The 26,610-nt window shown below is 49.0% G+C and overlaps 1 protein-coding gene across 5 annotated transcripts in view; it reads left to right on the top strand.

Annotated features, from left to right (window-relative positions):
• Window positions 1-26,610, top strand: part of KCNN3 (potassium calcium-activated channel subfamily N member 3) — a 168,254-nt gene that overhangs the window by 115,345 nt on the left and 26,299 nt on the right. For 4 of the 5 annotated variants that reach the window (XM_025391133.1, XM_025391129.1, XM_025391136.1 and 1 more), the window contains exon 4: window positions 22,965-23,106. In XM_025391133.1, the coding sequence (XP_025246918.1) occupies window positions 22,965-23,106 (142 nt within the window). Of the gene's footprint in view, window positions 1-19,030; window positions 19,076-22,964; window positions 23,107-26,610 lie in introns of all 5 variants that reach the window. The other variant, XM_025391125.1, reaches the window with a different exon arrangement.

Here is a 26,610-nt window from a genome sequence, read left to right as displayed (position 1 = left end):
AAGGAGAGTAAACAGATGAAGTGGGGGGTGTGGCAGGGACTGAGCTGCAGAAGGGGGCAGGAGGCTGATAGTGAAGGGCCCCGAGGACCATGTTATAGGGTTGAACCTAAGTGCAGTGTAAAGCCTTTAAAGAGTTTTACCTTTTTATTTACTTGTTTCTTCTTCTTCTTCTTTTTATCTTTTCATTTACTTGTTTCTTCTTCTTCTTCTTCTTCTTCTTCTTCTTCTTCTTCTTCTTCATGTTCTTCTTCTTCTTCTTCCTCTTCTTCTTCTTCCTCTTCCTCTTCTTCTTCTTCTTCTTCCTCCTCCTCCTCCTCTTCTTCTTCTCCTCTTTCTTTCTTTCCTTCCTTCCTTCCTTCACTTCCTCCCTCCCTCCCTCTTTCTTTTCTTTTCTTTCTTCTATCTCACTTTGGCACCCAGGCTGGAAAGCAATAGCATGGTCACAGCTCACTGCAGCCTTTAACTCCTGGTCTCAAGCAGTCCTCCCACTTCAGCCCCCTGAGTAGCTGGGACAGACATAAGCCACCATGCCTGGCCAAATAGAAAAATTTTATGGCGACAGAGTCTCTCTATGTTGCCCAGGCTGGTCTTAAACTCCCAGCCTCAAGCAATCCTCCCACCTCAGGTTCCCAAGTAGGTAGGATTACAGGTGTGAGCCACCATGCCTGGTGCCTTTGAAGGGTTTTAAATAGGAGAGTAATGCAATATGGTTCATTCTAAAAATATTACTTTGGCATCTTTGTGAGTAAATTGGAGGTGGCAAGAAAACTACTAGGAGGACCAAAGAGGCTACTGTAGCAGGCAAGGCAAGAGAAAAAAGTGACTTGGAAGGGCGGTGGTGACAGTGTAGAGTTCTTGAATACATCCTTGCACCAGGCCAAGTTTCATATACATCTTTGCATGTACTGATGTCCCACACATCAAATCTGTGATCAGACTCATCATGTTGCCCCTAAATTCTCTCTCTGCTTCTCTGTTTGTGTCTTCTTTTTCTCAGGAACTTTATCTGTTAGTGTTCATTTTAGGCTGCAAGGGTTGGGAAACCCAAAACAACAATAGCTTAAACAAAATAGAAGTTGTCTCTGATGCCAAAGAAGTCCGGAAAGGTGTCTATAGCAGGTATGCTGCTCTCTGGCATCATCAGGGACACAGGCTCCTTCTTGCTTGTTGCCCTGACATCCTTGGTACATGGCTTCTTTCTCATACTTCAAGAAAGCTGCTGGAGCTCCAGCCATCCCACCTACCTTTTAGCCAGCAGGAAAGAGAAATGGACAAAATAAGGTTGTTTTTTCTTGTTAAGGACATTTTCTGGAAGTAACACATGTCACTTTTATTTACACCCGTTGGTCTTTCACATGGCTGGAAAACGTAGTCTTTATTGTTGGTAATCTTTGCTCATTCTTGGGCGCGCTTACTAATGAAGAAGAGGAGAAGCGCTGTTGGGCTACGCCCATCTCTTAGGCTCAAATCATTCTCCCATCCTTGTGCCCTTGCCCAGTCCCATTTCCAGCCCTCTATTTAGGCACCAAGCTCTATGGTTCTTATTCTGCGATGTCGCTCCAAGTCATTCCTGCTACCTCCCTGACACAGATCCCTGTCATCTGACACCAGTTCACAGAAGTAGCTTTTCTGGCTTCCAGTTACCCTTCCTACTACTGCCCCTCAAAAACCTTCAATTGCTCCCCCTAGAAGATTAGGTCCATATTTTTAAATTTAGTGACCAAGGTCCTTCATCATGCACTTCCAGTCAACCCATGATAAAATCAGTTTGGTTCAATTTTAGTCATCAGCAACAACGGTAATAATGCTACTTTGCATTCCTACATGTAAGGTTTCATTGCTCACAGAAGGGACAGCACATGGCACCTGGAGTCAGAAACGTGCGCTCATAGCCTGGCTTAACAATGGACCAGCTGTGCAATCCTGGGCAAGTCACCTGCCCTCTATTAAATAAGCACCTGTGACTGTGGCTGGTTCCTAATAAACCCTGAGCCCTTTCCTTTCCTGGGCCTCTTTCTTGGGATCTGTAGATTGCAGGTAAGCCTGGTCTACCTACTTCCCAGGGGATTATGAAGTTCAAACAAGAGGAGACCTGAACAGCTGGGGGAAACATAAAACATAGGACATCCTCTTCTGTTTTTCACCACGACCCTATGAAGTGAGCAGGCAGGACAGGGAACCTACAGTCCCCATTTCGTGAATGAGGATGTGGTGACTCAAGGAGGCTGATGATCTGCCCTGGCCCTGATTTGCAGGGCAGTGGAGGAGGCCTGGGCCCTTGGGACCCTGATCACCTGTGGCAGGGCTCTTGGGGTATGTGTTCCACTGGGGAGGTGTGTCACGGAGTGAGGCTGTGTTGGGACAAAAGGAGAAAGAACATAAGATGCAAAGTTTTTCTTTCAGTTTGGGCTGTGCAGTCATTTTCAAATTTCTTGGAGGTCATGCTGTTTGGTACCTAGGAAAGGAATTGTGATTGGTATTCTAGAAAAACAGCAATTTTTAGTGGGAAGCCACTGCCTATTAGCAAGTACAGGCAGAAGTGGCCCATTGTCCTTGAATGCCACGATGTCTGTTTTCGAGGGGTGGGGTGGGGTCTGGTGACTGGCTAGACTTTTTTGGAGAAAATATATAACAAACTTGGCCGGGCGCGGTGGCTCACGCCTGTAATCCCAGCACTCTGGGAGGCCAAGACGGGCGGAGATTGAGACCATCCTGACTAACATGGTGAAACCCTATCTCTACTAAAAATACAAAAAAACTAGCCGGGTGAGGTGGTGGCGGCGGCTGTAGTCCCAGCTACTCGGGAGGCTGAGGCAGGAGAATGGCATGAACTCGGGAGGTGGAGCTTGCAGTGAGCCGAGATTGTGCTATTGCACTCCAGCCTGGGCAACAGAGCGAGACTCTGTCTCAAAACAAACAAACAAACACGTATATATATATAAAACAAACTTAATAAAGCAAACATCTATGTTGTCAAACTTACTGAGTTAAGTAGATGTGAATATAGTTAACTGGGTAGTAGCTTTATAATTATTTTGTCAAGCTTAACACGTGAAATTGTTCCCACTTAGTTACCAGTATTCTTAAATTGTCTTGTCTTGTTTATAACTTAAACTGTGGATTTTATTTAGAGAGTAAATGTGTCTGGAGGCTTTTCATTATTTCAGACATTAGACGATAGATTCCTGAGGTGCCCGGCCTGTGCCTGAGGCCACATGATGCAGAACTGAAGGAAGATGGGTCTGAGCTGGGTGCTTGGAGCCTAGTCAAGGGTGACCACAGGCCGAGGGAGGAGAAACTTCTGACTTGCAGCATCCTCACAGGAATGCTTTGTGGTGTTATCTCCATTTCCCTGATGGAAAAACTGAGGCCAAGAGCAGTGGGGTAACTCCCCCACCATGGTGTGGAGTTGCTTTATTGCCTCGCCCCCAGCAGAGGGCACATCTGAATGATAATATCTGCTACAGTGCTCAGCCTCTGTAGGAGGCTAGGAATTGTTTTTTTAATAAATAAGGAGCACCATCTTTGTTCATGGCCATTCATTCTACACAGGCTCTCCTCTGTGGCCCAGCACTCTGTGAAGTAAGCAGGGCAGGAGCAATTTTCCCATTTTAGAAATTAGGAAATAGAGGCTTTGGGAGGTAAGTGAGCCAGGGTCTCACCGCTGGCCCAGGGCTGCTGCCCCGAAAGTCCTCCACCTGGAGCGCTCCCATTCTCCGAGGTCCCCTTGCCAGCTGGCCAGGACTGTCCAGCCTGAACATCTCTCCTTCCTTCCTTCATGTGCTCAGTGCTTGAAGATGCCAGAGCCCAAGGTCACTTCAGCTAACAAGCCGATGGCTCTATATTTGGGTGAGCTAATGGCAGTGTAGATGTTCGTTTTAGAAGATAATGATGTTTTCTGAAAGTCTGCGGAGAATTGTGCCATTGCTTGAGGGGTAGCTAATAAAAATCACTCATCGGGTAAAAGTAGAAGTCAGCAGTAGACCAGCGTTCACCTAAGGAATCATCATCGTCATCACTATCATCATCTTCCTTATCAACAGCCTCATCTCTAGTCATGACAGATTTGGCCAAAAGGAAAAAAAAATAAAGGAGGCCTTTCGAGGACTTAACACTGGGAGGACTTTCCTCCATGCCTCCTCTCTCTGTCTGTCTCCCTAATTTCAGTGAGTCAGTTTTTCCTCCCCATCTGTTTGCTTTCTGGCACTTTACACAACTGTCTGGGCTCTTTCATTTTGCCTTCTGTGGTTGCTCAACTCCATCGTTTCCCTCTCGATGCTTCTCCTTTGTTCCCTGGCAGGCTCCTCTCATCTGCCAGTTTCCAGTCCTATGAAGAGTCAGAGGTGGGTTGTAGTTTTCAGGCAGCATTTCTGTTGCCTGGCAACGTGTAACAAGCATCTTCGGTGGTGGCTGCTTCCCCTAAAACAGAGCCAGGCTGCGGATGCGGTGGACGAAGGAGTCTCTGGGAGCTTCTCTGGGGTCATGGGGAGGAGTTAGGGGAGGGGGACAGACAGACATACAGTCCATGGTGACTCTGAGTGTTGCCATTCTTACTCTTTTATAATAGTCTTGGCACCGGCACACCCTCTCCTGCCCCATTTCTGGTATCCCAGGTCCTGTGAAAAGGTCCAGTGGTGAAAAGCCTTGGGTTAGGAGCCATCAGAAGTTCTGTGTAACTTGAAAGGCACCTGCCGCAGCTCCCTGAGGCGTGGCCAGCCTGGGCGAAGGCTGCTAGGTGGTTTCCGCTGGTGCTGACTCTGGCTTTATCTTGTACGCACAGGATGCCACAGGCCTCCTGTCTGGAAAGACACCTGGCTTTTGCCTCCGCGGTCAGCCCGGCTGCTCGTTCTCCCGAGGATGGGAGTGGGAGAGAGAAGGGGGACAGAGTGTGATCCAAAAAAAACACAAAAAACCTGACTTAGAGCTGGAGGGAGCCCTAGAGCTTCTTTAGCCAAATCCTCACGTTGTACACATGAGGAAACCAAGGCCCAAAGAAGACAAGCAACTTGCCCAGAGTTACACCGCGAGTTGGGTGGGTCTAAGCTCCCAGCCAAGGGTCTCTCTCCTGGGACTGGACTCTGCCGAGCTCACAGATCTGATGCCCTATGGCTGGAAAGAGGCAGCGTGTCGTGAGAAGTACACCAGATGCCCAGTCCTCTGCTTTCTGGCCTCCATTTGCATATCTGAGAAGAATAAGGTGAACTGGGCTAGAGGGAGCCCCAAGACTCAGTGACTCTGATGGCAAAGCTGACCCAGCAGGCAGGCCCCTGCTGCCCAGGTCTTCGGCCACGTGTCCAGGGCTGCTGGCACCGCCCCAGGAAAGCCCGGAAGCTGAGAGGGTCCTGGGCCTCTGAGCTGATGCTCCCCGGGAGAATCCCACTGTGTGCAGAGACCCAGAGCACAGCCACGACACTTGTCACCATCAGGCTGATTTAGGGCAAGCCTCCTGGGCATCTGTGTCTTCAAAGATGTTCTCTTAAGACCCTCATCCTTGATGAGGGCTGCAGCTGCCCACTCCCCTACCTAACCAGCTCTCCATCTTGTGTGGGAAATGGGTAAGAAAACGTTCTCTGAGAATTACGGCTCTTTGGAGCTGGAAGGGGCCCTAATGCACGTGGACCCAGCCCCCCACCCTTCCCAGAGGAGGAGAGGGAGGCCCAGAGCTTTGAGGGTTGATGCGAAGGGGGTTTTGCTCTATTCCCTTCAGACCCCACAGATCCCTCTTTATCCTGCTCCGTCCTTTCCTCAAGTAAGAATCTCTCAGTTCAAGAGGCAGAGAGAAGGATTGTTGAAGGCAATCTGTCTCTTCACATGTCTTTCATTCTCCTCCTGGGGCTGAGGAGATGGGTGAGGAGGGGTGCAGGAGGCCTGGAGCCTTCCCTTCCAGCCGCTGCTCTCCAGAGCTTGGGGTGCACCAGCTTCGAGGCTTTAAAAGTTTCTCCAGCAAGAAAGGCCCTTTTGAGGGAAGAGATGTGTGTGTGACTGGCTGTCTCCATTCCTTTCTCCATATAGTGCTGAGCTTCAGAATTAGCTTATTTCTGATGTGTACCGGAATTTTCAGTTAATCATGTAAACCAAGGCTCAGGTGACTTGGCTGTGGGGCAGGTGGGCCCGGACCAGCCCCTGAGAAACTACCCCCATCCTAGACTTTGTTATGCTTCACTTGGCCAGAGCCCACTCCCAGAAAGCAGGGCAATGTGCCTTTCTGGGTAGCCCAGGCCTATGGAAAGAGGCGAGAGGTCAGGGGCAGCTGCACTCCCTGGGCAGGCTGCTTATGGTCCGGGAGCATCCCGCAGTCTCCCCAAGCCCCATGGCCATGGGGGTCCCAGGTCAGGGCATTATTGTGCATATCCCTGTCCTCAGGCCCCTCATGTTCAGGCCAGACGCTCACCCAGGTGCCCTTGCCCTCAGACTCCTCTCCCTCCAGCCTCTGTCTCTGTCTCCATCCCTGTCTCTCTCTCTCTTTCTCTATCTTCCTCTCTCTCTGATTCCCGGGGGGCTACTTTGCAACCTCTGCTGAGTCAGAATTCTTCCCACTCGCCCTGACGTCCCAGGCTCCTCCTTGGCACCCTGTCTTATCTGTGGCAGGGAAAGACGCCCAACCAGAGCTCCCACGTCCTGCCCTGGGAACCCCACTGCTCTGGGAAACAAAACCAAGAAAATTCCTTCCCAGGGTACTTTTCCTGTGCTGTCCCTCTTTGTTCTTGGTCACAGGGTGATTCCCACCTCCTTCCCACACTAACCCTGCGCAGGTGAGGCTGCAGCTTTGTGTGCCTTCCACAACATTTGCTTGCCTAGGGAGCTGCCTGCCTTTAATTATCTTTGGAAAGCATAGCTGAGAAGAGCAAGACACCCTTCTTTTCTTTAGGGCTCTTGCCAGGAGCACTGCCTATGCAGCACTTCCCTCCAGGGGGTGCCATTCACATCGAAGTCTTCGTGACTGGCACTCCTGGGAGTTGCACAGTGCACAACCTATGCTGCTGAACAGGGCAGCCCTGGCTCTGTCTTACTGTCCTGGGAAGCATGGCTCATTATAACACAGATCCAGGATCAGATACCTGAGAAAGAGAGAATCCCCAGCAGTCTCTCCACTCATCTCCCCTCCCTTTGTAGGCCTCTACTTCCTCCAAGGTGTAATATGGTCAAAGACAGGGCTGTGGATGCAGGCAAGTCCAAGCACGCACTCAGGCCCTGCCACTCAATTGATGTTTTATTTTGTGCAAGTTTCCTAATCTAGTAATTAATCAAGTGATCCTCCCACCTCAACCTCCAGAGTAGCTGGGACTATAGGCACATACCACTATGCCCTGCTAATTTTATTCATTTTTTGTAGAGACATCATCTCACTTGTTGCCCAGTCTGGTCTTGAACTCCTGGGCTCAAGGGATCCTTCTGTCTCAGCCTCCCAAAGTGCTTGGATTAAAGGCATGAGCCATTGCACCTGGTCTAGTTTTCCAACTCAATAAAATGGGAAGTGACAGTTATGAGTCTTGTTTTTTGAGGATTAAATTAAGTAATGCACATAAAGCTTTGGCCCACATGGCACGTGATTGGCACTTGAGAAATGATAGGGACTATTGTTATCTCTTCAAATAAGATGAGCATCGAGTCCTACCTACCTCACAGAGATAGCCCCAGAAATAAAATGAGTGAGAAGTAGATCATCTCTAAGATCTTTGAGGAAGTATTTTGCAAGAATCCCAACTACTGTTGTTCTTCTCTCTGTATATAAAAAACGAAGAGCTGTGAAGCCCCTTTGCTTCCGAGTCATGCTCTGTGACTGATGGGAGATGTCGGGAAAGGCTCAACCAGGAGAGAGAAAGCTTGCAGACACGGGTGGCAGACTGAGGGCCCCGGGCGGGTGGAGCTGAATGAAAACCACAGACAGACAGCAACTGTGAGAGAAAGCAGAGACCCAGTATGGCTTTAAACAGAAAGCAGAGGCCCGCAGCAGGGAGTGAGATGAGACCAGGTTTAAATGTCACTTTCCCCTAAGTTCTTATTCATTCACAGCTTCCTTCAGTAGCTCTGACCAGCTTTCTCAGCACCTACTGAACGACAAACCAACTGACCAATGGAGGCTGGTGCTGGGGGTGGAGATGGCCAAGAGCCCATGGTGAGAAGTAAGGGAGAATGGGGAAGAAGGGGCTCCACGGAGGGCACTTGATCCAGGACGGCTTTCTGGAGGAGGTGATTTCCTAGGCCTAAGGGGCCTCCAGGCAGAGGGGCCAGCATGAGCGAAGCTCAGAGGTGGGGGAGCATGGATTGCAGGAGAGAATAAGCAGTTGCTTGCCCGGGTGTCACAAGATGCCGCAGTGCACCCAAGGCTGCAGGAGCAGGCAGGGACTTTTTCACCAGCCTAAAGATTTTGAAATGACTCCTCTATCAGCCAACAGTTTCCAACCTTATTTATGTACTTGTTTCTTTGATTCCAGCGACGCAGGAGAGATGGTATTCAGACACCCGACTTCTGCTGTGGGTGTGCCCTAGGTTATAAATCATTTTCATCAGGATAGCTGGAGTCCCGGCCCTTCCTTTCCACTGAAGAAAGCAAATCAGAGTACAAGACAGCGAGAGTGGTATTATCACAGGATAGCCTTGAAACTGCCATAACAAAAAAATAAATCGTTCACAAATGTTAATCCTTCAACTACTATTAGGCCCAGAGAGATTGTTTGTCTACCCCAGTGTGTCGCTGCGCAGAGGCTGAGAACGTCCCCTCTTCTCTTCCCACACCTAGGCCAGGGGGAGCCACTGGTAGATTGGGAGCAGGGGAGGGTCTGGAATTTCAGAAAGATTTCCCTGGCTGCAGTGTGGAAGGGGGATTTGAGGGGAAGACGGGACACCAGCTGGGGAGACTGCTGTAGTAACAGAGCTGTGACAGGATGCTCTCCCCCCACCCCCAGGGACAGTGGTGGCTGGGATGGAGAGCAAGGGCAGTTTTGAGAGAGCTGGAGGAGCCAGCCCCCACCGGACTGACTCACTGGATGTGGAGTGATGGGGAGGAAGCTCAGGAACAGTGCCTGGTGTCCTAGTGTGGCTGGATGGATAGCTGGTGGGACTGCCCACAAATAGGAGGTGCAGGACCTGGGCAGCAGGGAGACGGCAGGTAATGAGCAGAGTTGGGGATCAGTTGAGCTTAGTTTACCTCCCTCCAGAGATGTCCCACGTTGGGGGGACCCATGCACCTACTCCAGATGTTACCCTCCCCACTTTACAGCACAGGATTCTGCCTGGCGACATTTGGTGCCATCTGTATCTGGCCACCCAGTGGGTGCCAAATGCAAGTTTGCTGAATGAGCAAAATCAAACTGAAGCAAACAAAGACTGGTGTCCCCAAGGGATGGCCAGCTCCTTGGAGGCAGAAACCCTTTCCCTCTAGGGCAGAGCTTCCTCTGCGGGTCCTCACAGGGGCGGGTGGGAGAGACACTGAACGAGTGAAAGGGAAAACAGGAGGAGAGACGAGAAGGAGGTGGAGACAGTGCTTCAAAGGAGAAAAAAAGAAAAAGAAGCGTGAGAGAGAAGAAGAAAGAACAGAGAGGGGCAAAGGCAGGAAAAATAGAGGAGGAGGATGAAGACGGAGGGGTTTGGGGTGAGGGTAATGGTGCAGGCCAGCTGTGCTCGTGAGTTCACGGGGTTCTGCTTATTAAACCCCAGCACTGGCAACTTTGAGAAGTTGCTCAGAGTTCCTTCCCCGCCCTGCTTCTCCCTCCAACTCACCTCAGCCTTCTCCTGAGCCTGTCGCTCCACCCGCAGCACTGTCATCCCAGCCCATACCTGCTCCTCTGAGATGGCTCTGTGTCCCCTGCGCAGTGGCCCCCCGCCTCAACTTGGCATCACTTGTCTCCGTTGTAATGCCGCCCTTTTTTGCCTTGGTGTTCTTTGGTGTCTGCCTCCTTTCTAGAACTCTTAAGTTCCCAAGTAGGCACCAAGCCAGGCACACAGTAGGGGGCTCATTTCTATTGCTGACCAAATGAACTCATTTACTAAGTTCCAAAATTTGTGCCAGGCACTGTGTAGAGTTTTATGTTTTTCATCCATGTAATCATCCACGTGGTCCTGTACAAGGTTTTACTGCTTCATTTTACAGAAGTGAAGCCCGAGACAGAGAGAGGTAAGCGCCTTCCCTAGGCCACACAGCTAACAGGTGGCAAGGCTGGGATCCAGACCCCCATCTGTTGGGCTCTCCGCCCGTGCCCTCTCTGCCACGCCACCTCCAAATACCGTGGAAGACATGCTTCCCATGGGAACAGTGCTGCTTCCGAGCATATTGTTTTTCTCTATTTTCATGCATTTTATTAAACATTTCCAAATCAGGAAACATGGAAATATTTTTTAATAAGAAGAAAGGAAACATTGCAAATTGAGAAACTGACTCAGAAGGATTTGCCAGATGAGCCATCTGGTTTTTAATTTAATAACCATTCAAAGAGGTTGACAGTGCTTCCCTCTAAGAAGAAAATGGACTATGGAAGGAATGGCAGCTGGCTTCCCTCAAGTGGTGCATCCATTTGCAAGGTGGAGAAGTTGAGCAAGACCAAGAGACCCAAGAGAAGAGAAACACACTCCAAGAAAAGCTTGGCCGGTGCTGGTGTTGAAGCTTCCCCACCCAGGCTCGCGGAGGTTGCATCCAGCTGTGTGACACCAGCCAGCTGTCCCACCTCTTCCAGAGTTGCTCAGAAGCTTCTACAGAAAACCACTAATGGAGACAGAGATGCCACCACCTCAGTGAAAAAAAGCCACACCAACCAAACGCGTGTTCACAGAGCAAGAGCAAGCTGAGGTTGTTTGGCGGCAAGTCACATTTGTTTGTTGGAGCCGTTGTGCTCTGGTGGTGCTGGTTTCTCTCCTTTTAAAAATAACTGGAGGCCTTGCACCATGCTGTTAGTTCTTAGCGCTGGAAATAAAAGACTAGATTTAGAGTTGCCTTGGAAAGATCCAGGGCTGTTAACTTGAATTACCTGGTAGAGGAAAACGTCGTTATTTTCCTAAATTCAAAGCCAATTCTTGAAAAATAGGACACAGAGGTGAAGTGGATGGAGGGGTGACTTTATATATGCATATGGTGTCCTGGGCACGTGGTTTGATAGTCTTGTGATCAGCCCTGAGTCTTCAAAGCCATTCATTTTATATTTTAAGATGTTTATAAGGGAAATTGTTTTTGAGAAAAGAACGAACTGGATTTTTTTTTTTTTTTTTTTTTTTTTTTTGCCTTGATGTGAATTCACCCACTGGCACAAGCAGTAATAGCCCTGAAGTCACCTTAAGCCATTTATTCCTCAGCTGCTTTGAATTTCAATGGGATTCTTTCACACACCTCAAGCATTTCTGAAATGCTCCTAAAGGAGCTCAAAATACCCTTAAGAAATGGTGATTTCACCCCATTTTCTCCATAAAGCTGGAATCACATGCCCTAGCATGCTGAGGGTATTTGATAATTAGAAGTTGATTATACTGGGGACCTGGACAAAGGCAGAGCTGGGAATGGGAATAAAACCCAGGACTCCATGAAAATCTCTTTCCTTTCATAATAGCTTCTAATTCAGGCTTCTAATAGCTTCGAATGCCAGTCACACACACAGCCTCCTGGCCATCACCTACTGGCAGTGGCTGAGCAGGTACTTTGCCAAGCTGGAATGGTCCCTGCCCAGGCACACAGGTGCTGCCTCCATGCCCCACCCTGTGCCCAGCTCACTGCAACTGCCATTTTTAGCAGCCGAGAAAATACAGGTTTCAGTCCCAGTCTTTTCACTTAGTTGCTGTGAGAAGTTAGTTAGGTCAGTTACACACTGGAGCTTTGCATTGATTCACTGTAAAATCGGGTAACAGCTCTTATCCTGCTGGTCTTGTCCCACTGGCTTGTGAGAAAGACGAAGTGGGGCCATTCATTCATTCATTCACTGGACAAATATTTATTGAGCACTAGGGATACAACAGTAAGCAAAACAGAAAAAGTCCTTTCCTCCATGAACCTGATATTTTAATAGGGGTTGACAATCAATAAATACAAAAATAGGCCACATATCTATTATGTCAGGTGGTGATAAGTGCTGTGGAGAAGAATGACTCGGTGAAAGCTGGCCTGGTGGGTGTGGGGCAGTAGTGCACTTGGAGACAGGGTGGGCGGGGAACACCTTACTGAGAAGCTGACGTTCGTGCAAAGGCCTGAAATTATCTGGGATAAGAGCCTTCTAAGTACAGATGTCCCGTGACTTACTTCACAATAAACCCACAGTAAGTTGAAAATATAATAAGTTGAAAATGCACTGAATGTACCTAACCTACTGATCATCATAGCTTAGCCCAGCCTACCTTAAACGTACTGGGAACGCTTACGTCAGCCTGCCGCTGAGCAAAATCACCCGGCAGCACAGTGCCCTGGAGAGGACCTTGTAGAGTACTCGTGATCACCTGGTTAACTGCGAGCTGCCCAGCATCGGGAGGGAGAGTTGCATCACAGATCCCTGGGAAAATATCAACATTCAGAATTTGAGGTACACTTTCCACCGACTGTGTATTGCTTTTGCACTGTTGTAAAGTGGCACCATTGTAAGTCAGGGCCATCTCTGGAAAGAACAGCAGGTGAGGGGCTCTGAGGCAGGAGTAAAGCTGGCTGGGTGAACGAGCTGCAGAAACCCCAGGTGGCAGGGCCAGTGGGCGAAGGTGAGATGGACTCAGAGAGGCCCCCAGGTTGGGGGCCCCAGGAGACTTTGGCTTTTTTTCTGAGGGGTACAGGAACTTTTGTCTTACTTTTTTTAGAGGGCCTCTCTGGCTGCTGTAACGGGACTAGCTTGGGGCAAGGGTCGCCCAGGCAGAAGCAGGAAGGCCAGTGAGGCAACTACTGCAGTGGTCCAGGTGAGAGGGAGGGGCTGGTCCAGGTGAGATGGTGGGGCTGGAGCAGGTGAGAGGGCGGGGTTGGTCCAGGTGAGAGGGCGGGGCTGGTCCAGGTGAGAGGGCGGGGTTGGTCCAGGTGAGAGGGCGGGGCTGGTCCAGGTGAGAGGGCGGGGTTGGACGAGGTGAGAGGGTGGGGCTGGTCCAGGGTGGCCACAGACCAGGGATGACAGGCGCTCCGATTCTGGAGATATTTTGAAAGCAGAGGGGACAGAATTTAATGGAGATAAGGGGTTTAAGCTGCGAGTCACCATATGAAGAGAAGGGGCTGCAGCCACCCAGAAGAACAGCGACGATTAAAAGGAGAAGCTGGGAGGGGTTTCTGTTTTCCTACACAGCAGCATCTGCTGCCTGTTCTTTCCGTGCGGCTGCCCTTGTCACTAGGACGAAGCCCCAGGTGGGAGACTCCTGCAGAGGCCGTGACACGCCTCTGTCTGTATCACTCGCTGAAGGCTGATGGAGCCCGTGCACATTCACTCCTCACCACAGCCTCATGAGGCAGGCAGGACGGCATCATTACACCCTGCTTCCTTGGAGAAGCAGCAGGCCCCGAGTCCGTGGAGTGATCTGCTGAAGGTCACAGAGCCATTTGGCATGAAAGGCAGTCTCTGGGCTCCAGATCTTGTGTTCTTTCTGCTATGCCAAGGCTAACCATAGACACACAAGATGAAAATAGCACTTTTTTTAGTGCACCTATGTGCCTGGCACTGCTCTAATCATTTTAGACGTATCAGCTCCTTTAACCCTCACGGTAACTCTCTGTGAGGTGGTACAAGTATTATCCTCTTTTACAGGTAGGAAGACTGAGGATAAGTTCATGTAGACATTAAGGTGCAAAGCCCGGATTCAAACAGGTGTTCTGGCCCTGGAACCTGTGAGTTCAGCCATGACCCCAGCCAGCCAGGCGACCTCTCCGCAAGCTGGTGTGCGGGCAGCAGGCAGATACTGCTGATGCCACGTGGTGTGTGAGACACAGGCAAAGAGCTCTGGTTGGCTGGGTGGGTCAGGATGGGATTTGAAGTGGGCCCTGAAGGGCCAGTTAGAAGACATCAGGGAGGACAGGGCAGGGGTGACAGGAGCAAGAGAGCTGTGTGTGCAAGGCAAGCTTGGAGCACAGCAACGCTGAAGCGGCAGTCAGAGCAGGGAGCCAAGAAGGCACAGTCGAAGTGGGAGGAAAGCAGGCCAGTGAGCCGCTGCAGACGCCAGAGGAGGGCAGTGTTCCGAGGAGAGAGGCACCGGTGGGGGTCAGAGGCCACCAGGGGGCCAAGCCAGGTATGTGTTGTTGGCTTCTTCATTGGAGAAATTCTCAAGCACAGGGTTCACAGCTCAGTGGGCAGGTCTGACTGTGTGGCTCTGAGGATTGACTGGAAGGCAAGGACAAAGCAGTCCGTTTGGCTGCTTTGGAGTTCTGCAGAGGGTCTGGTTCAATGCCTGCAAATTTCCAACAAATCAGACCCAGGACAAATGGCTAGAGCCATCATATCATGTAGATCCATGTGAAAATAATCCTTTTTATTTTATTTTATTTTTATTTTTTTACAAAACTGGTTTTAAAAAGTGTTCAAACTCTTTTGGAGAAGAAGGAAGAAGAGGCAGTCATTTCACTTTGGCTTATTTTCTGTCACCCTAGTGCTGTAACAGATCACAGCTAGTGTCACGAAGCTGAGTTCTTATTAATAGTGAGAACTGACTCCAAGCTCAAGGAATTTGGCAGCCACTTTGACAAAGGTTTAGTCTGCCGAAGAGAACAGCTGAAGTCATTTTAACATGATTCGCTGAATTACTGAAGCAAGCCTCACTTGTGTAGGGGGACAGGAAAAGCAGCATGTAGGCCTTATTCAGCCCACAAGCATTTTAGTGAGTACCTATTATGTGCTAGACCCTGAGAATGTACCAAGGAAAGGCTACAGAGAATACTGTAATATAACTTCAGGGTTAGACAAATAGACCAATAGAACAGAATAGAGAACCAAGAAATAGTACCACTTCCACATATAATTCATGAGACAGAGGAAGCATTGAAAGCTAGTGGGGGAAAGGATGGTCTGCATATTAAGTGAAACTGAGATAATTGCTTACCCATGTGAAAAAAATGAAGTTGTATCCCTGCTTCGCACCATATGCAAAATCAATTCCAGGCAAATTAAAGACTTAGAAAGGCAACATTTTAAAACATGTAAAAATGTTACAATCTCGGGGGGGGGGAACCATTATTGCAAAAACCAAATAACTGCTAATTATAAATTAAAGGATGATAAAGTCACCTACAGTAAAATTTAAAACTTCTATTCATCAAAAATACTGTAGAGAAAATAAAAAGGCAAGGCACACACTGGAAGTAGATATTTGCAACACACAAACTGATGAAATTCTTGTTATCTAGAATATATAACTTTTAGAATGAGAACAAGACACAAACAAGCCAATAGAAAAGTGGACAAAAGTCATGAATGACATGCCACAGAAGAGAAAGTATGAATGACACAGAAATATATGAAAGGCTACTTAAGCTTTTATCATGGAAATGTAAAGTCAAATCTCGATGAGATCCCGATTCACCCACGAGTTTGGCGAAGACTAAAGTCAGATCATGGCAAGTGTTAATGAGGATATGGAGCAACAGGAATTCTTCTCCACCACTGGTGGAAGCCTAATTGGCACTGGCATCTTAGAAAACAACTTGGCATTTTCTAATGAAGTAAAATATGTACATATCCTACAAACCAGCAAACCCAGTCTCAGGTGTGTGTCCTAGAGAAACTCTTATGCAGTGTACCAGGAGCTATGATTAAGTATGTTTGGGCTGGGTGAGGTGGCTCATAGCTGTAATCCCAACATTTCAGGAAGTCGAGGCAGGAGAATCTCTTGAGCCTCAGAGTTCGAGGCTACAGTGAGCTATGATTGTGCCACTGCAGTCCAGCCTGGGCAACAGAGCAAGACCCTGTCTCTAAAAATATAATAAGTCAATAAGAACAATGTTTGTAGCAGTATTTCTGATTAGAGGAAAAACCTGTAAGCTATCCCAATGTCCATCAATAGATGAATGAATAAATAAATCATGGCATATTCATACGATGAAATACAATACAGGAATAAAAATACCCTATAGCCACATATGTCAGTATAATATATATGTTGAACAGAAAGGAAGCAATTCATAGAAGGGTTCACTGTATTAATTATCTGTTGCTGCATAACAACTTGCTCCAAAATTTAGCAGCTAAAAACAACAGACATTTACTATCTCACAGTTGCTGTGGGTCAGGAATTCAGGTGCAGCTTAAATGGGTACCTCTGGCTCAAGGTCTCTCATGAGATTGTCAGGCTGTCAGCCAGGGCTATCATCTCACCTCAAGGCTTCACTTAAAGAGCACCTGCTTCTAAGCCACTCATGTGGTGGTTGGCAGGCTGTGTCCCTTGCCATGTGGCACTCCACGGGATTGCCTCCCGACATGGCCAGTGGCTTCTCCCAGGGAGAGCGATCCAGAAGAGAACTAGTGACAGATCATCTAAGACAAAAGCCATGATCTTACCATAACCTAACTTCAGAAATGAAAGTCTATCACTTCTGCCACACTCTATGTGTTAGAAACCAGTTACTGGGTCCAGCCCACACTCAAAAGGAAAGGATTGCAAAAGTGTGTGAAGACCTCAAGAGGAGGGGGGATATCGAGGCCATTTTAGAAGCTTCCTACCATACTCTTGTAGTATGATTTCATCCTTATGAAGGTCAGAAATAGGACAAATGAAATTACATATTGCTTAGGCAATCCTACCTATGTAGAAGCACTATGAAGAAAAAGAGGAAATGATAAACATGACATTCAGGGTAATGTTGATCCTGGGGTGGGGGGCGCTGAGAATGGAGAGAACACACAAGTAGATTCCACAGATTGGAGTTGGATGGTGAGTTCATGGTGCTTATTTTCTTTTTGTGTTTCTTGATGTCATTTAATGTCGCGTGTAGTTTTGTTTTTTTCTCTTTGGTTTGGTTTTCTGTTGATATGATCAAAGTTACATGTGCATACACTGCAGAGTCAGTCCTTCTGTGGTATTTGCTGTCTTCCACCAGCTCTTCCCATTTACCCTTCTCCAGAGGCAGCTACTTTTACCTCCTTTTGCTAATTAGTTTTAGTATTTGCCTCCATGTCTGTGAGTAATATGTGTGTATTGCTATCCTTTGATGCTTTGGTTTGTTTAGGTATTACCTATTCCCTTCCCACTCTGAGAGATGAAAATTCAGCTCCCTTTCCTCTTCTCCAACTCTTCCTCACCCTTCATCTTCCTTTTATAATTATATCATAATTTTGGTTAAAGCAGTAATCAGTGTTTACATTAGTCAGTCAACACTAATTTGACTCTATTCATAGTTGAGCCGCCTTGTAGTAAAATATAACTTTTCCCTTCCTGCGGAACTTTTCATTTTTCGTGGAGTTGTTAATGATCATGTTTGTGCGTTTGCTTAGTTTTCTATGTATTTGTCATTAAATCAAGTGCAAACTCTGGCAGTTGTCTAAATCTCTCTTCAGGATGTTCAGGCACATTAGATTTTCTATCAATTTCATCTCCTTGGAAGTGTCTCCCAGAGCCTCTTGACCTGCTCCAGCCTGGATGAGTTGTCCTCCGCGCCTGGTGTGCACCTGTCCTACAGGGACCTCCCCGTACCATCACCCTGAGCTCATTGCCTTTATCCCTTGTCTTCCTCCTTGGTTTACTTCTTTGTTTTGGTGAAGCATACCTCCTGTGGCTTCCTGAGAGAGGGTGCCTGGGAGGCAAACCCGTGACAACCTTGCATATCTGAAAATGTCTTCATTCCACCCTCAGACTGAACTAATACTTTGGCCGATTCAGATTTCTGGTCTCTGGTTTGGAATTCTGATTTGGAAATAATTTTCCTCCAGAATTTTGAAGGCTTTATTCCATGGCCTTCTAGCTTCCAGTGTTGCTGTCAAAAAGTCCAAAGCTGTTGTAATTTCTGGTTCTTCGTATCTGGCCTCTTTTATACCTTCCCTCAAAACCCCTAAAGCTCTGTGGGATTGTCTCCTTTCCCCTGGTGTTCTGAAATTTCACAATAATGTGCCTTGGTGTGCATCTATTTTCATCCGCTGTGCTGGGGACAGTGAGCCTTTGCTCTAGAAACTCATGCCCTTAAGTTCTGGGGATTTTTATTTTTGAATGATTTTTAAAATAATTACTTCTCTCCTTCTTTTCCCCCCAGTTGTTTCTTTCTGTAACTCCTACTATTTGAATTGGGAGACTGATTCACTGATTTTCTCATATTCTCTTTCCCTTTCTCTCCTTTTAACAGATGGTGGGGGGCCTCGCTGTGTCCCCAGGCTGGAGTGCAGGGGCGCAATCTTAGCTCACTGCAGCCTCAACCTCCTGGGCACAAGCAATTCTCCGGCCTCAGCCTCCAAGCAGCTGGGGGATACAGGCACGCACCACAATGCCCAACTTCATATTTTCTTTCATTTTCATTCTTTGTCTTTTTCTGCTTTTTGGGAGACTTCCTCGATTTATCTTCTAGCCCCTCTAGGAAGACTTTTTTCATACAACATTCCATTCTTGTCTCGTGGGTCTAGTATCTTATTTTATCTCTCTTACGTTAATTATAGGGTTTTTCTTTCAAGAGTTCTCTCTGTGAATGGTCTGTATTTGATCCAGAGTTCCTTCTTTTTGTTTGTTTAATTGACTGGTTTGATCTGTGTCTTTAATGTTAGAGACTCCTGGCTGTCTGGGGATTCCTGGTTGCCTGTTTATTCTTAAAAGTAGGGGACTAACAACTTTGAGCTGTAAGGTATTTGAGGGAGCAAAAGTAGACATACGTCTCTACCATCTTTGCCAAGTCATATAGTCGTTTGTATCTCTCATTTATTTCATGTTAAGAAGTGAAAAAAAAATCCATAGTCCACACCCTGAAAGATAAATCAGTAACTGTAATAACTACCCTTGAGCTCAAAGAAAAATTGTATCTTTTCCTCCTCAGCCTTTAAAGAAAAACATGGAGCTATCCCTCCCCCCCAATTTTCGATTGCAAAAAATAGCACGAGATTAGTATGTGAATTTGTGACATGTGTAAACCGCTCTAAAATTGTGAATAGGTTTAGAAACCTTTTCTCCCTCCTCTCTACTCCCACAGTCCTGAATCACCAGCCCAGCCTTCTGGCTCATCACTTCCTGCTTGGTGAGTTACATGCATGTCTTATCTCCATGACGATGCTCCAAGCCACTGGAGAGCAGGGTGCATGTCCAATTCATCTCAGCATCTTCTGTAGCCCCCACCAGAGGAGCGATCACTGAAGGCTGACAAACAACGAAGGACACTCTCAAGACCTTCATCTCCTCTGCTCAGCACACACAGTTAGCACCCACAGGAATTTATTACGGTGAATGAAAAAAGAAACCCACAAGAATATAATTTATATGTAATTCCACTTTGGTCTCTAATCTCTTTACCTTGGCATCCTCCCACATATGAATAGGATGCTCCATGATCCTAAGGGCAGTCAAACAGCCAGGGAGCGCGAGTTTAATCCTCAGGGTTTGCGGGGAAAGGAGGACTGTGGAGACCCGTGTGCACAACAAAACCCATGATGTGACAGAGCATGGGCTACAGATTGAACCCTAACTTCATAGTTAGGTATTCAAGGCTCTCCATTGCTTCTCCCTGGACACCTGCAAAGCTTCTAGCAGCGTTCCTTATCTGGGGCCTGACCTCTGTAATCAGTCTTGCATGTAGAAGAATTTTCAGATACCAAGTGTCTCATGTCCTTTCTTTGTCCAAGAACTTACAGTTGATTTATTTTGTATCTGTATCAAATAGTTCTCCAGCCTAAACTTCAAGACATCTTCATGAATGCCTCACCACTCCACTGCACGTGTAAATCCATGCCCCTGTATTTTTCTGTCTATTGTTTCTCAGACTGATAACACCTGTGCCCTCTCAGCAACGATAATGGCCGACATTTAGTGAGCACTTACTTTGGGCCAGCCACTGTGCTGGTATTGCTTGTGGGTTATTTTACTTAATCCTCCCATCAGCGGATAAGGAAATTGAGTGACAGAGAGGGTACGTCACTTGCCCACAGCCATGGAGCTACTAAACGTTGGAGCTGGAGCTCCAAGCCAGGCAAGCCCAGCCCAGCCCAAGATCACTGGCTCAGCTCAACTCCTCACTGCTAAACTGCCTCAACCACGCTTCCTCAGACCTTACCCAAGACTTATCTTCCAGAAAATGTTTTTTGGAAGAACTGAGGACCCTGGCTGTGACTCTACTACATTTATGTGTTGCCGGCTTGTGGCATGGAGCTGCCTTTACGTCTTCTCCCTTCTGTGTCCCCTCCTACAGTCACTGAAGTCTTGCTTTAGAAAAGCTAAAGTCTGATGTTTTCACCACTGTCTCAGCACAGGGTCTGAGGGTCAGCATCTGCCACCATCCCTCCAGCCAGAGGGCAGCCCGCTGGGAGGGGAGGGGTCGCATTGACCTGAAGGCCTAGCGGGCAGAGCGAGCAGGCAGGGAGGCAGCTGCCTGTCGAAGGCCACAGCAGAGCTGGGAGGGGCTGCCACGCTGGGCCACAGTCAGGGGTAGATGAATCCCGGGAATCCGAGTTGGGAGCCACCAGCCTGTGCTACTCAAAGATAGCCAGGGGAGCAAAGGCAGGCCCCGCCAGGGGACATGAGGCCCATGCAGCCAGCCAAGGGCCCTCAGGGTGGTAACAGAGCATCCCTGGGGAGCAAGTGTAGCAGATGGAAAGGGCAGGCAAGGCCATCTCATCAGCAGAGCTTTGGGGAGGGGGTATCTTTTCTTCAGATGTCCCCAGAAGTACCAGACACCTATGTCCTTGTGCAGACAGCCACAAAAAGGCTAATGCCATGCCACCCGCCGGGTCCCCAGTTGCTGGCCAAGGGCTCAAGTGGGCTGGAGAGCCCACCACTGATGTGCTCACAGGGCTCTGCTGGGGCTGGGCTCCGGTGGGTGAGAAAGGCTGTGGCCTGCGTCTCTGTCCCAGCTTTGCACACCTGTTTCTTGCCTGGCCACCCCACTCTGTGTCCTGTCTCTTCAAATACCCTGCTCGCCACCCTCAGACCACTCTTCCCAGCAAGCTGTGTCATCTTGTCATTCCTGTGCTCAAGAACCCAGAATCTCTTCTAAGGCCTCTAAGGCAAAATCCAAGCTGCTTATCCCAGAATTCCAGGCCTTCCTAAATCTGACCCCTGGTCTCTGAAGCCCCCTGGTCGCCTGCTACTAGAGCCCAGGCGATCTCCTCTCACCGAAGCTTCCTCATTATCCCCAAGATACATGCCAGTCGCTTTTGCCTCTGATGTTGAGTGAAACAGTGAAAGGAGCATGGGTTTTGCTTCCTGTGTGTCCTTGGGCAAGTCACCCAGTGTCTCTGTGCCTCCTGCTGCTTACCTGGGAAATACGTTAAAGGCTGTTGTGAGGTTAGAATGTTCGCGTACAATGTGCCAGCCACACAGCAGGTGCTCAATACATGCACAGTATCCATCATACTGTGCTCTTGCTGCTCCCTGACTTGATGGCCCTGTCTCCTTTCTGACTGGCTGAACTCCTGCCTCCTTCCAGGCCCACCTCTCGCTGCACCTACACATGCAGCCTGCCCTGCACGCCTCACTTAAGGTGGCAAGGGAAGGAAAAGCAGCGTTTGCCTATCACTTGCTGGGCACAGACCCTGTGGGGGCGTGGAGATCCCTGATGATGGCAGCGAATCCTTCCAGGGGCCTCCTTGTGCTAGGCCTGTCCCGGCACATTGTGTTCATTAACTCATGGAAGCCCTGATGGTAACTGACTTCCATAGATTCAGGTTCCTAAATGACTTTCTACTCTATCCAACCTAGTTGGTTTGGTCTCCCTGGCCCTTTGTTTTTAGCTTGCCCGTCCAGTGGCCTCCAAGTGGCTAAGAGGAGATTTTATCAAGAAGTGAAGCCCTACATTATAAAATGAAGAGTCTATTGTGTGTTGTTCAGGCTGATCCCATTAGAGAATGGTTTGGAAGAGGATCCACCTTCACCAGCCCTGCCACCCAGCCTGCAACCAGCTCCCTTGCTGCACTTTGTATAAGCCCTGGGCTTTCATTAGGGTCTTCTGCCCAGAGCACCCATTCCTCTGGGCCTGCCTGGAAAATGCAAGCCTTGCTCTTCTGTGGCACCTCTGTGGACCCTCATGTGTTTGGGTCAAGGTCATTGCCCTCTGCCTCTATCCCCAGGGCACCTTGTCCACCCCCTGATTGCACCCCTCTGCAGATGCCTGCCTCTTTGACAAACCCCTCTCCTGGGCTGAGTCTCTGAGGGCAGGGGCTGTGTGGTGTTCATTTCTGTATTTCAGTACTTGGCACAGAGCCTGGCATGCAGCAGGCCTTGGTGTTGGGGTTGAAGGGAGGGAGGAAGGGGATGAGGTGGAATAGGCATCCGGAGAGGAAATGGTGCTGATGTTTCCAGCTGGTTCATCTCAGGGCGGGGCAAGTACAAGTCCCTGTCTGACTCAGAAAGGGAGGTCTCTGTGGACACCCCAGAGCCCCCTCTAGAGATAGCTCCACGAGAGCCCCAGCCACCACAGCTTCCCTCTAGACCCCCCGGGAGATACCAGTCTTTGAAATGCTTCAACTTTCTTAGAGGAAATCGCTGAGTATGTTTGATAATTTTTTTTGACATTTTCCCTGTTCAGGAGCTTGTGATTTCAGATTAATCACATCCACATACATTTAGACTGTCGGCTTGGAAGGGAAAATTTGAATTTTATTACTGCATGATTTCATCCAAAGCTATCTTACCAACACTAAAAGGGCGTCTACAATGAGGTGCAAATCATGACAAAACATTTTATCTCTGGGACCAAGCTCATGGCAGGAGGCCAACGGGATGGGGGGCTGCAGGTGGGACCTGGGTGGGCACAGTCGCAGCCCCTTCAGTAGCCTAAAGAGATCTGTGTGAGCCACTGTCACTGCTGCCTCTTCCTCAGCCAAATATCTCATTTCCTTCCCCCCTCTAGGTTTGCCCACAGCCCTTACTCCCGGGAATGGCTGTTCATCAACTAACTCCTGTCTTCCCCTCGGCAGGTACCATGACCAGCAGGACGTAACTAGTAACTTTCTGGGTGCCATGTGGCTCATCTCCATCACATTCCTTTCCATTGGTTATGGGGACATGGTGCCCCACACATACTGTGGGAAAGGTGTCTGTCTCCTTACTGGCATCATGGTGAGTACCCGCCTCTGCCCATTCCCTACCCTCAAAATGTGGCAAAGAGCAGAACTCTTTCTTGCAAGCACATAGGGGCCTTCCTAGCTACAGCGTGGGGGGCGGCTGTTAGTTAACCAACCTGCATGTGTGTCCCCTATACATAAAAAGGCAGGTGGGAAATCTGCAATGGTTTCTCACTTTTCAGTTGACTTTTCTAAGATAAGAATGAGACCTGGACTCCTGGCAGTTAATGGTCTATTCACAGCTCCCTCAAAATTGGCTGGGTGAAGCTGGTCCTGGCCCGATGCTCTGATGCCCACTGCACTGCTGTGCAGCCCCCCAGTTTGCTCACCTCCAGTGAGCATTGGGGCTTGCAGTTTATTGTCCTCCTTCCTGTTCCCTTGGTCCCACAGACCTTGGCACCATTTCTGATCATGTTTAGCTGGAACTCACAGAAGCAGGGACTGGGGAAAGAGCACTGAGTTGGCTTTTGGGACCTGTGTCCTGGACGGGGCTGGCCATGTGGCTCTGGGCTGGCTCTTGCCTTTCCCAGGCTTCTGCTTCCACTTCTGCCTATGGTGGGGCTGGGCTTTAAGTGCCAAGTGCTTTGCAGGACTGGCATTCGGCAAGGCTGTGATCCCATCCCCAGGTGCCCAGCAGGTGTGCTGTGCCCTTTCAAGGTGTATCTCTCTTGCCCAGTGCCCTACGACCCACACTCGACACTCTCGCAGAGGCACACGCTCTCGCCTGTCACATGGCCACCACAGTGTGCCTTATGAGAGGGACGTGGGGTCTGAGTTTCTGCTCACTGTGGACCCTGGGCCAGGCACTCTGCCTATTGGGCCTGAGCATTTTCCAGGGGAAAGTAGAGATGGAGGGCTTGCCCTGCCCTCCCCACTGGCTTGTGCAAGGACCAAATGCAATGATTTATGTTCAAGTGCTTTGAAAACGAGAAGCGGTCACACACCGGTCAGTGTTGGTGGTGTCCTCAGTGTCCTTCAGTTGCAAATTAGTGAAGTGTTCCCTTGGTCTTGTTGCACTTCGGGTCCAGGACAGGCAGCTACTGCTCTTTGGCCTTCGTCCTGGAATCCTAGAACAGTGTCAGAGCAGGGTTGGACACTTTTTTCAGAGGCGGAAACTGAGGCTGAAAGAGGAAAGCACATCTAAGCCTGGGTAGTGCTGGGGGAGGTGGCGGGGTGAGAAGTGGACAGGCCATTGGTGGCGTGGCTTTGGGTCTCCATGGCTGGAGACTGCAGCCCTCCCAAGGACAACCCCCGCTCCACAGCCCCCCTCACACCTTTGTGAAAATCCTTCCTTGGCCGGGCGCGGTGGCTCAAGCCTGTAATCCCAGCACTTTGGGAGGCCGAGGCGGGTGGATCACGAGGTCAGGAGATCGAGACCATCCGGGCTAACATGGTGAAACCCCGTCTCTACTAAAAATACAAAAAACTAGCCGGGCGTGGTGGCGGGCACCTGTAGTCCCAGCTACTCGGAGGCTGAGGCAGGAGAATGGCGTGAACCTGGGAGGCGGAGCTTGCAGTGAGCCGAGATCGCACCACTGCACTCCAGCCTGGGTGACACAGCGCGAGACTCCGTCTCAAAAAAAAAAAAAAAAAAGAAAATCCTTCCTTGCAGTGATCCCTCAGATTCCATTCGTCACCCCTATTGCTCCCAGAGAGATGAAGCCGTTCTTTCTGGAAGGGCAGTGACCGCTTTCTGCAGTGGAAAGGGAGGGCCGCAGGTCTGGGGGCTGCCCCCACTCCCCACCCCAGTCTGCCTCGTTGGTTTCCTGGGGCTGATATTGGTGGACCAGACAGTCAGACCAAGGCTTGGGGCAGTCGGCCTGCTGAGCAAGAGGGGCCAGGCTCTCTCCTCCTTTCTGACTCCAGTCCAGGGCAGGTCCCTATTAGCAAGCAGGTCCTACGACAGCAGCTAATGACAAAAAGCTTAGCGCTGGGGTTGTGATAAATCATGGGTAAGTGCAAGGCTTTAGAACAAATATCTTCCATCGGTTAGTAGGAGCTTGTCTTGGCATAGCACCAGCTGTCATGAGGAAACCAGGGAAAGATGCTTCTTACCAGAAAAGAATGAAATGCCACCAAAGGCCAAAGCTTTCCTTCTTAGAGCCACTCCTGGGGTGTGGGCTTTGTGCCTCAGAACCAGCTGTCAGCCAGGGCTGGTACAGAACAGGGTTGCCAATAGATGGATGGGCCCTGCGGGGAGCCTCTGTTATTTTAAAATACCAGACTTTCTCCTTCTCAGCACATAGCTGTGCCCCATCCAAGAAGCAGCACCCTAAGGACCCGGCTTCCTGGTTCCTGGACTTCGCATCTCCTGGCTGTACTCTGGCACAGCTGAGCGGAACAGGCGAGACCCTTGCCCGACCCCTGCCTCTCCTTGGGGTCCGGGGGCTGCTTGTCTTTCAGCACCCCCTTTTGCTGTCTGGCTCTGCAGCGCTCCCCCAGAGGGAGTGTTCCGTTCCCTGTGGATTGAGGTGTGATCAAAGTGGAAAGAACAAATGGATGAGGAGGACCCAATCCAATCCCCACCTTCCATATGAAAAATACAGCCCAGGCCTTTCATCTCTTTTTGTACAAAACCCTGTGCATAAATATATACCTTTCTATATACGGGAACAGGGAGGTTTCCTCTATTCATCGTCAGTGTTTTTCACCCAAATTAAAGTCAGTCGCCTCACTCTGGGGTCAGCCACAGTGAGGAACCCTGGTGGCATTTTTCTAGCAAATGTGATTTTTCTAGCTGAGTCACTCCTAGCCAGGGTTTCACTTTGCTGAGGATCCTTTCCCCTCCTCCTCCCAACCTCCCAACACTATGTATAGCTCCCAATTATTATTGCAAGTGCCTTTACTAAAGGTAGGGCTTCCTGTTTGGTTACCATGGACACCATGAAGGCCAAGGCAAGGCCTGCTTGGGAAGGGAAAGGAAGGATTTGTGTGTGTGTGTGTGTGTGTGGCCTGTAAATAGTCTTAATCATTGTTTTCTCTTGGCAATCCCAGTAACGATGTAATTATCAGCCATTAAGCAGGGTATATAATTGTCTGAACAACTTGCCGTGGCTGGCACAGACCTGGTGTGTTTGAGAGATTTCACCCACAAAAGCAGCTACATTAAAGTCCAGCATCTTTCCATAAGGATTTTTCATGATCACAGTGACAACACAGTAGAGAGAAAGCTGTCAATATTTAGTATCCAGAATTGGAAATGACAGTGCAACGAAAAATATGTGCAATGCTGACCTTCTGCAGGCATCTGGAAGACCCCAGAGCCCCTCAAGGCTGCTTGGCATAACTTTGTTTCAATCTAGCCTCTTTCTAAAGCTGGACTCACTCTGTAGACCCTTCATGAGTTATGGACAAACAGGCAAAAGCTTCCAATGTCTGCAGGGACGCTGAGCTTTTCCCTAGTGGCCTCATGAGAGATGTGTCTGAACTGCCAAGGGAAAGTGATGATGAAGTAAAAGGTAGCACAAATTGAGTCATTTTGGGAGGAGGCAAAAAGAGG

Source organism: Theropithecus gelada, chromosome 1, assembly GCF_003255815.1.
Source record: "Theropithecus gelada isolate Dixy chromosome 1, Tgel_1.0, whole genome shotgun sequence".
Lineage (NCBI taxonomy): Eukaryota > Metazoa > Chordata > Mammalia > Primates > Cercopithecidae > Theropithecus > Theropithecus gelada.
This window is presented reverse-complemented; position numbering and strand designations above follow the sequence as displayed.